Source organism: Carettochelys insculpta, chromosome 4, assembly GCF_033958435.1.
Source record: "Carettochelys insculpta isolate YL-2023 chromosome 4, ASM3395843v1, whole genome shotgun sequence".
NCBI classification, from domain to species: domain Eukaryota; kingdom Metazoa; phylum Chordata; order Testudines; family Carettochelyidae; genus Carettochelys; species Carettochelys insculpta.
In genome coordinates, this window is record NC_134140.1 from 125,726,486 (window position 1) to 125,736,458 (window position 9,973).

Below are 9,973 nucleotides of genomic sequence, written 5' to 3' on the forward strand. Positions count from 1 at the left end.
GCCCTTTTATTTTCATTCTAACGACAATATTTCTTTTTTTCCTGTTCTACATCTGTACACCTCATTTGGGTCTGGGGAGGGGCAATATTATTTTGACTGATGTAGGCTGTTATGAGGCTGTTATTTTTCAGCTAGCCACACACAGGTTTTTTCATACATGAACATAAAAAAATACTGTGCTTGTAAAAAAAAAATGTATTTTTTCCCAATTTCCTTTTCCTTTTCAAAATTCAGACCCAAACAAAATAGTTATTGATGTTACTAGACATTTTTATGCCAAATATTTAAGAAAAAAATACTATTAAAAACAGCCATCAGAAAAACTTTTATTCCCGTGAGTTTTTCATGCAATATTACGAAAATTAAACTTTTACTTGACCTGGATCCTTGACTTTAATGCCTAATGGAACTTCTGTTTTTGAGTTGTAAGGCTGATAACCCCAGCACCAGCAGGAAATGAACCTGCAGCTTCCAGGGCTAAAGCTATGTGCTCAACAACATGAGCTAAAAGCCATCTATCTGTCTCTCATTTGTAGAGGAGAGACTTCTCTCTCCCTTGCCAGTGGTCTCAGTACCTTTGATGAATAAAGGGATGAATTTGATCTTTACTGTATATTAATTTAGCTAGATCAGTTGATCTCAAAATTATTCGGATCCCTCACTTTTAAGGCACACAAAGACCTCTGTTCAACTCCCACCTCTCAATGTCACATCAGCTGGGCCAAGTCTTGCTGTCCTTATGTCAAGTCATTGAACCAATTTTTGTCCCATTGCGTAGAGGGCCTTATTCCGATCTCACTTACAGTGGTTTAAATCAGGAGCGATTCCACTAAATCAAGTAAGTTACCAAAAAAATACAGCCATGCTTGACTAGACGTGTTATATTATAAGATCATTATTCTCTGAGTGGTCTAATCAACAATTTCACTGTGACAAGAGCCACTGAATGCATCGATCTGCGGCACTGTTGATTCCACTGTCATTTGTGCCAGAAGAAAATATATAAACTGCATATCAGTGGAATACTGTGGAACTGCGTGTAACATTGCATCTAAATATTGGTGAGGAACGTGCGAGGCTTGACACAAAGCCTGCCTGGTTAAGAGTGAATTTTGCTGATGGACATATTCTGGTTACAATAGGCTGTTGAAAAGTGAACCATATAAAATGGCTTTAATAAAGCTATTTTGGAATATTGTGAATGTCCTCAGTCTACCCTGAAGTCCTGGAGCATCTACGTCTCTTTCGAAGTTCAGTGAGAGTTCTGGTGCTCAAAAAACGGAGGACTGGGCCTTCGAGGTTTGATTGAACCCACGTCATCGAGGGTATTATGATTTAAGGACATAGTAGTTCTGTATTAAAACATAGGTTGCCAGGTGTCTGACTTTTGACTTCCACACAGCTCCCAGAAGCAACAGCGTGTCCCCTCTGCCCCAGCTCCTGTGTGTAGGGGCAACCAGGAGGCTCCACCCCACATTCTGGCTCTGCAGCTCGCATTGGCTGGGAACCACAGCCAATGGGAGTTGCAAGGGTGGCACCTGAAGACAGGGCAGGATGCAGCAGAGCCACCTGGCTGTGCTTCCATGTAAGGGCCAGAGTGGGGGCATGATGCTGTTTCCGGGAGCTACCTGAGGTAAGTGCTACCTGGAGCCTGCGCCTCTAAGCCTCCCCAGCCCCCGTTCCCAACCCTCTACCTCAGTCCTGGTTCCCCTCCTACTCTCTGTACTGTACTCATCACTCCCAGCCCACAGAACCCGCCTGCACCACAACCCCCTCGTTCCCAGAGCCTGCACCCACAGTCAGAGCCTTCCAGTTTGCCCAAACACCAAGCCCATGTCCCAGCCCTGAACCTTGTTCCAGACCACAGCACCCTCCTACATCCCCTCACCCCCAGAATCTGCACCCCCAACCAAAGCCATCACACACCCACTCTGCAATCTAAGCCCCTGTTTCAGCCTCGTTCTTCAAACCCCTTTGCTCCACTTCCTAGCCTGGAGCCACCTCCTGCACCATGAACTCATTTCTGGACCCACCCTGGAGCCCCACCACCACCAGCCAGAGCCCTCACACTCTCCCACACCCCAAGCCCCTAGGCCAGCCCAGTGAAAATGAGTGTCTGAGGGTGGGGAGAAGGAGTGACAGAGGGTAGGGGATGGAGTAGGCGGGGATCAGGGCCTCAGAGAAGGGAGGGGCAAGGCCTCAGAGGAGGGGTAGGAAAGGATGTTATGTTTTGTGCAAGGAGAAAGCTGGCAACCCTAATCAAAAGCTCATGCAGACAACTCCTGCTCCATCCTTCCCCCTTTTCAGGCAAAGAATCACAATCTATATAAGCAAGAAAGGTAGGTATCTTACATAGCCGGGGCCCAGTTCCAGCTTCAGCTATATGATGTATCTGTCTAGCTACTTTGGTAGCCTCAATGCTGTAACACCTCAGATCATCAATGGGTTTTACCTTCACAGCACCCCTCTGAGGAGAGGAAATATTATGCCCGTTTTTCAGAAGGGAAACTGGGCAGGTGGTAGATGAAGCAACTTGCCCAAGTTTACGCAAGAAATCTGTTGTAATGGCAAGAACTGAATGCAGGTCTCTGGAATCCCAAGCCAGCGGTGGTTGTGGTTGTTTCTGACTAGAACATTGTCTCAGAGATTTCAAAAGAAGAGACACAGCATATTTCTGGCTAGAAGAGGGCCACGTATATTCTCCTCCAACCAGACTTCACAGTAACACTGTAGCTCTCCTGGCTGCAGCAAACCTTCAACATTAGAAGGGAAGACGACAGAACTGTCAATTCACCTGGGAACGTGCATCCTCTCAGCTCTGCCTGTTCTTAGCTTTTATGGCTGGTGTGACCCAAATAGGCATCAGTGGCCTAGCAGGAGAGGGCAGCTACACGCTGCTCTTCGAAACAGACAGTTTTTGAGCCAGACAAGAGGACATATGCTGCCTTCAGCCTGTTGTTTTGATTGTATGTGGGCGCTGTGCTGTGGATCAGAGATAGCGTGTCACTGAATGAATGGAAGCAAGTGCTCAGCTCAGAGGTGACAAGGGGTGCAGATTTGTAGCCATATTGAAATGCACCAGAGACAGGACCAGATCACCATTTCCCATGATAAAAATTGACAGAAGACAGTTAAGAGGGACGATAAACTCTGGGCAAGGTGCAGAGGGCATTCCGTGGTTCCGCCTCCCAAGCTGCAAAGACCATCTGCAAAGACATGGAGAACCCCCTGCCTCCGTTTTTGGCTCTAGGGCTCAGATCCTCAATGGTATTAAGGCTCCTAATTTCTAGTGATACCAATGGAAGTTAGGAGCCTAAATATTTTGGAGAATCCAGGCCTGGCCCCACCACTTTTGGGCCACCCAGCTCTGTTGGAGCCTCTCTGCAGGAACATCTTTTACTGCAGCTGCTCTTGGGCCTCACTCACAAGGAGAGGCTTGAGAAGTAAATGCCATGCTTGCCTGTATTCATCTCCTTTTGCTTGCGTGTGGGGTGGGCAGTGGGGAAGTGTTACAAGGTGCACTTCCCCTTAACTCTCCTGGCCCTGCCCAACCAGTGCCTAGGAACAGAGGAGTGAGCTCAAACCACTGGTTTAACTAATATGATGGCCCAGCTCTGGCTTTGGCCAATGCCACATTTCCCCTGAAGCTGAAAACCACCCAGTAATGGACAACTCTGGAATCACTTGCTCCTGTGGGAACCTGCTTCCTAAGGCTCGTCAGCTGGGGGCAATTTGCTGGCTAAGTGCTCTCTTCCCTTCTGTGATGGGGCATTCCAGGTTCTTCACTGAAATACGCTTATGAATACGACATGAGTGGAATGGGCGTTGTATGAGCTGCTTCACCAGAAAGGTTGTAATCTACTGGATATGAGTATCCCATTTGTCTGCCTGCATCATTCCTGCATTTGAAGTTAGAAATATGGAGTATAAACCTGTGTTACTAATGCAGTCATGCTAAGTGGGGGCCATCAGTGATACTCCAGGACCTTGATAACCCAATACCCCGGACAATGATCTGTGAATGGACTTGTTTTCCCTGTAAGCCTAGCTTAGGTGACTCCCTGCGGGAAACTTGGGCAGACACCCTGGCTGCCACACGCCCCCTCCCCCACAAACATGCTGCTCAAAGTGGCCAGCTTCTGGGGGTAGCGTGTGTGTCACTGCCCATCAGGCCCCTTAAGGAGAAGGAGGCAGTGGGTCTCAGCAAGCTGCACACACTTTCAAGCAATGCCCAGATGGCTGCCATTGGCCAGTTTCCAGCCAATGGGAGCTGCGAGGATTTGGGCTGGGAGAGGAAACAGTGCCCAGAGCCCTAGCCCTGCACAGATCCACACACACTGGCCCCAGCAGCTGGCCACTTTGAGCAGCGTGTGGGTCTGCAGCAGACAGGGAGCTGGGCTGCAGGACATTTCAGCCCAGAGGATCATGCCAGGCCAGATCCGAATGTTGGGCCTGCCAGATCCGGCCCATGGGTCATGTTTTGCTTGCCTCACTACACAGCATAAAACAGATTTATCTGGGGCTTTGGCTTCTAGAAGGGCTGGTTATCTGAGCCTTGAAGACATGTATCTTGCTGTGTAGTTTTCAGTCACGGTCTGCAGGCATGGTTCAGATCTTGTGGCTGTGTTGCAGCAGGCTAGTTTGTCTGACTCAAAAAGACAGGGCCCTGGGGGCCCAAGCTAGCCAGGAAAAGAGGCTCAGTGGGGTCTCAGCACCAAAGGGATCCAAACCTGCCACACGTACTACTGGAAGAATCACTGGGTTCAGGTTTCCTCCTATACCTCCTTCAGAGCTTCAAGCATCATCTCTGCTCAAGAGATGCATTAGCTGAGAACTCTGAATTAAACAGACACAGTAACCTCTCGCTATCTCTCAGGCAGAGCCACACAACAGTGCCTGAAAAAGATTAAAGGGACAGAATCTAATATGTTTGGCTTTCCTGGCCAGGTGTGCAACTTGGTAGCCATTGACTTGCAGTGTAAGTGTGGGCAAGTCATTTGGGGTGTGATGTTCAAAAAGGTTTAGTTTTCAGCTGCTTCAGGGGGAGCAGAGCTTTGCCCATGCAACTGCTTCTGAAAATCACATGCCTGTGGCTTGATTTTTAAAGGCCCTTAACACACACAGTTGCCATTGGCATCAACTGGAGTTGCAACCATTCATTTATTAAACCTTCTGCCTTAATGTTATCATATTTAAATGAGGCTAATAATATTTCCTTCACCACAAGGATGTTCTAAGAATTAATTAGATGAAATGCAGTTTTATTCTGAAAAGTGACTATAAAGATAACAAGAGGGGAGGTTCTATTTTGTTGTCTTGAACCTATTTCCATATCTAATCTGTACAGTTCACAATTAAAATGATGTTTTATCTTACTGCAAGCCTGGGAACCCAAAATCGAGCTGGTTTATTTATTTCTAGTGCCCAATCTTTTGTTACAGAAGTTCTTGTGGCAAAATTCTGCCAGCAGTAATAACTGTGCCACCTGGTTGTCTTGCAGTTCTGCCTCTGGTGACCCATGTAACAACACTGCTTTCAATGGGATTACATAAATGTACATGTTTGGAATCCAGAGCACATTTCTCTTGCTGATGCACTTTTAGAAATAGAACACAACTGACACTAGTTTTAGCTGCATTGACTGTCCCAAGCTAACAAGGCCTACACACTTTTTTTGTAGAATAGTAATTAGTTCTCACCCTGAATACAGAAAGGCAATGTCAACACTAGAAAATTCTGTCTACAGAAGTTCCTGTTGGAAGAGATGTTCTGACAAAACTTCTGTTGACAGATCAGGTCTACACATAAAAGCAAATTGATCTTTTATTTCATTCTGTTTACAAAAAGCCCCCCCTGGAATGTCTGCACAGCTTTTTTGTCAACAGTTTCTGTTGACCAAATTCATTTTGTGGGTAGATGCTCTGTGAGTTTTGTCTACAAAACCCTAGTTTTGTCTACAAAACTCTCTAGTGTAGATGTAGCCAAAGAGAGCAGATATTTTGGGTAAGAAGGTAATATTTTACCTAACCACATAAAAATGATATTTTGAAGACCCTATAACTCTTTACATTTTCAGAGCATTATCCATCCATGTGCTAGGTATTATTAAACCCTGTATTTCTAATTTTTCATTAATGATATGGAGAAGAGAATAAATGGGTTTGTGACGGTAACAGATGAACTTAGTGAAACTGTGAACATCAAAGGCAGAGGAGACACTAAGAGACAACGATTCATCGTGGGAAAAGGTAAACTTTTACAGCTGGAGGAAAACTAATCCAGAACAGGCAGGCAGTTGGAGAGAGACATAAAATGAAATCAGAAGACTGAAAAATGTAGAGTAACAGCCAATAAATGACTGAAATGCTGACAACAAACTGTATTAGGCTTCAGGAAAGTCTCAGGCCCAGTGCTGGTGCCCCAGCGTGTGACAAATCTGAACACAAGGCTGAGTCACACACGGACCAGGGGGGAAAACGCGGCACTACCGGGAAAAAAGTGAACTCCCAGGGCGGCGTTTTCAAAGGCGCTGCGCCAGGTTCTCGCTAAAGCCAAGGGAAGTTCCCGGTGGTTTCACCGGGGGCAGTTAGGCCGACCCTGAGCAGGTTTGAAACCCCGGCCTGGGAATGCCGGGTCCTTTCCCTGCTGGGTCACATTCGGCCCCTCCGCACACGCCCCGTCTCGGCTCCCGCGGGCTGGCTAGGGCCGGGCGAGCCTCCGGCTGGTCTCCCGGGCTCGGCTTAGACCAACGCCCCTTCTCCCGCCTCTGCTTCAACTTGTTCTGCCCGCGCCTCTGGGCCGGCTCCTGCTGGGAGTGCTGGGCGGGGAGGTGCCAGCACGGAGCGGGGTCCCTGCCTGGGGCCGCTGGCGCCAGGGGGACGAAGGAGGGCGGGCTGGGGGGCTCTCCGCGGGGACGGAAGGACTCGGCCGCTTGCAGGGGCTGCACCTGTCCGGGGCCGGGCGAGCGGAACCGGGTCAGCTGCGCCCGCCCGAGCTGGCCACGGCGCCCAGCCCAGCCCAGCCCAGCGATCGCCGGTTCGCCGCACCTCGGAGCCGGGGGCTGGCAAAGCTCCCCGGAGGCCCGGCTACCCTCTGCCCGCTTCCTGCGCGCCGCCTCGGCCTCGCCCCCCTGCGCGCCCCCTTGGGTCCAGAGCGCCCCGGAGAGCCCATCCCCAGCCCGCAGCCAAATCTCACCCAGCGCGGGCCTGCAGCCGCCCCCCTGCGGGGCTCCTGGACACCCGGGGCCGGAGCACATTGCTGGGCAACCCCCGACCTTCCTCCGGACTTACATCCCCGGGCTGCGCCCCTCCAGCCCAGCCGAGCCGCCCGCCCGCCCCCTGTCATCCAGGCTGCGGGCGCAGAGCCCCCGGGAGCCCGGCCGGCCGGAGGCACAACCCCCATTCCGGCCAGGCGCCAGCGGCCACACTGCGGTGGCAAAGCTCAGCTCGGGCCGCTGGGGCGAGAGCGAAAGGGGGAACCCCCCGCACGGTCCCTCCGGGCCGGCCGCCAGCCCCGCTCTGCGCCTGGGCTCCCAGGCCGCGCGCCTGAGCCTCCCGGGGGTGAACTCCAGCGGCGTTTGCAATCCTACTGACCGCCCCAGCCGCGCCGCCTGCAAGCGCCCCCGGCGCGCCCTCCCCAGCCCCGTCCGTCCGTCCGTCCGTCCGTCCGACCCCGCGTGGCGCTCAGCTGCCCGCCCCGCCCCGCCCCGCCGGGGTTCTCCGGCTCCCGAGGCGGCACCTGGTTTAAATCAGCCTCCTCGCTGGCGCTGGCCTCCCGCGCGAGCGAGCGGCGTGTTTACAACTTCTGCGCCCTGCCATTGATCTGACCCAGATTCGCCGCGCTCCGCTGCGCCTCCAGCCCGGAGCGTAAACGGGGGCGGGGGCGGGGGCGGGGGCGGGGGGGAGCAAACCGGGACGGAGAAGAAAAACACCCGCTGGGGGAAGGAGACAAGCTGGCCGCTTTCCCACGCGCCCCGGCTTGAACTCGTTCCCGGCCGCGGGCTGCGCGCCCCGGTAGCCCGGCGCAGGGGGGGGTCGCTCGCTCCCCGGGCGCTGCCTGCTCCCCTGGGCGCCCCGCGGGCGTCTCGCGGCGGAGGACGCGACTTACTTAAGAGACTGGCTTCGTGCGAGCCGTTGACTTTGCCATCCGGGTGCAGCTGCAGATGGAAGCCGATGCCCACCCGGCAATACAGGCTGCCGGTCCTGCGCCCCGAGGGACCCCAGCGGGCGCTGCCGCTCTCCGGCCCGCTCCCTTCGGCGGCCCCGGAGGAGGAGGAGGAGGAGGGCGCTGGGGCCGAGGGGGGGGCGCCGGCGGGCGCAGCTCCGGGGATCAGGTGGCAGAGGAAGAGGAGGCAGAGGCAGGCCAGGCTCATTCTTCCAGCCGGCGGGGCTCCCAGCGCATCTTGCGAGCCAGGCGGCGGCTGCTCCGCGGGCGCGCTGGGGCGCGGCTAGCGGCGCTGGGGAGGCAGCGGCCCCCTGGCTGCAGCGCGCGCGGGCGCTCCGGGGGGAAGCGCTGGCGCGGGGATATTTATAACCCGGGTGAGCTCACTGCTCCGTACGCGCCCGGAGCCTGACGGCGGCTCTCTGCTCCGGCCGCCGCGCCGCCGGCTGCTGGGCTGGGGGAGCCCCGCGGGTCCCCCCCCGGGCGCCGGGGAAGCAGCACCCATGGGGGGCACGGGCGGGGCGCGGCTGCGCCAGCGGCTCTTTGCGCCCCAGCGGGCTAATTCCCATCCAAGGGCAAAGGCTGCAAATAATTCATCGGGGGACGGCGACCTGCGCTCCCCGGGGAGGCGGCGGCGGAAATGGGTCGCGTCCATGGGGCGTGGAGGGGGAGAGTCACCCCCAGCCCCCTTGGTCCTCCGCCCCCTTAAAGAGGCCGGCTCGGATTTTAAGCAGCAGGCCCATATGATTCCGTGTGTGTGTGTGTGCGCGCGCGCGCGCGTGTGCCAGGGCTGGGGCTAGGTGTGTGTGTGCGTGTGTGCCAGGGATGGGGATGGGGGTGTGTGTGTACGTGCCAGGGATGGGGTTAGGTGTGTGCGTGCGCGTGTGCCAGGGCTGGGGCTAGGGGTGTGCGCGCGCGCGCGCGCGTGTGTGCCAGGGCTGGGGCTAGGGGTGTGTGTGTGTGTGCGTGTGCCAGGGTTGAGACTGGGGTGCGTGTGCCAGGGCTGGGATTAGGGGGGTGTGAGTGTTCGCGTGTGCCAGGGTTGGGGCTCGGTGTGTGTGCGTGTGTGCGCGCGCGTGCCAGGGTTAGGGCTGGGGGGGTGCACGCGTGCCAGGGTTAGGGCTAAGGTGTGTGTGTGCGTGCCAGGGCCAGGGCTAAGGTGTCTGTGTGTGCGCGCGTGCCAGGTTCAGGGCTAATGTGTGTGTGTGCGTGCGCGCCCTTGCCAGGGTTAGGGCTAAGGGGTGTGTGTGTGTGTGTGTGTGTGTGTGTGTGCGTGCCAGGGCTAGGGTGTGTGTGTGGGTGTGCGCGAGTGCCAGGGTTGGGGGGTGTGCATGTGCCAGGGTTAGGGCTAAGGGGTGTGTGTGTGTGTGTGTGTGTGTGTGTGCGTGCCAGGGCTAGGGTGTGTGTGTGGGTGTGCGCGAGTGCCAGGGTTGGGGGGTGTGCATGTGCCAGGGTTAGGGCTAAGGTGTGTGTGTCTGTGTCTGTGTGTGTGTGCGGGTGTGCACGTGCCAAGGTTAGGGCTAGGGGGGTGTGTGTGCGCGCGCACGCTCACGCGCCAGGGCTGGGGCTATGCACTGGGGCCCCGGGCGGGCTGGCCCGGAGCGGGGCTGACTCCGGCCTGGGGGTGCCTTGCCAGGGGCGCTTCAGGGTGTGCCTCAGGGAGACCCCGCTGCCCGCGCGGCTCCTCACCCAGCGCCTGCCCCTCTGCTCCAGCAGCCCCCGGCTGCGGGCGAGGCGCGGGGCGCCCGCCGGGCGTATCCCTGCAGAGGGCACGTGTCCGCCGCCTCCCGGGCGGCTCCGCCACACGCTCAAC

At 55.4% G+C, this 9,973-nt stretch overlaps 1 protein-coding gene across 1 annotated transcript in view; it reads right to left on the minus strand.

The window, feature by feature from the left end:
• Positions 1-8,371, minus strand: part of FGF5 (fibroblast growth factor 5) — a 30,262-nt gene extending 21,891 nt beyond the window's left edge. Inside the window, exon 1 of the mRNA XM_074993974.1 lies at positions 8,107-8,371. Within this exon, the coding sequence (XP_074850075.1) occupies positions 8,107-8,371 (265 nt within the window). The remainder of the gene's footprint in view (positions 1-8,106) is intronic.
• Positions 8,372-9,973: the final 1,602 nt, after the last annotated feature.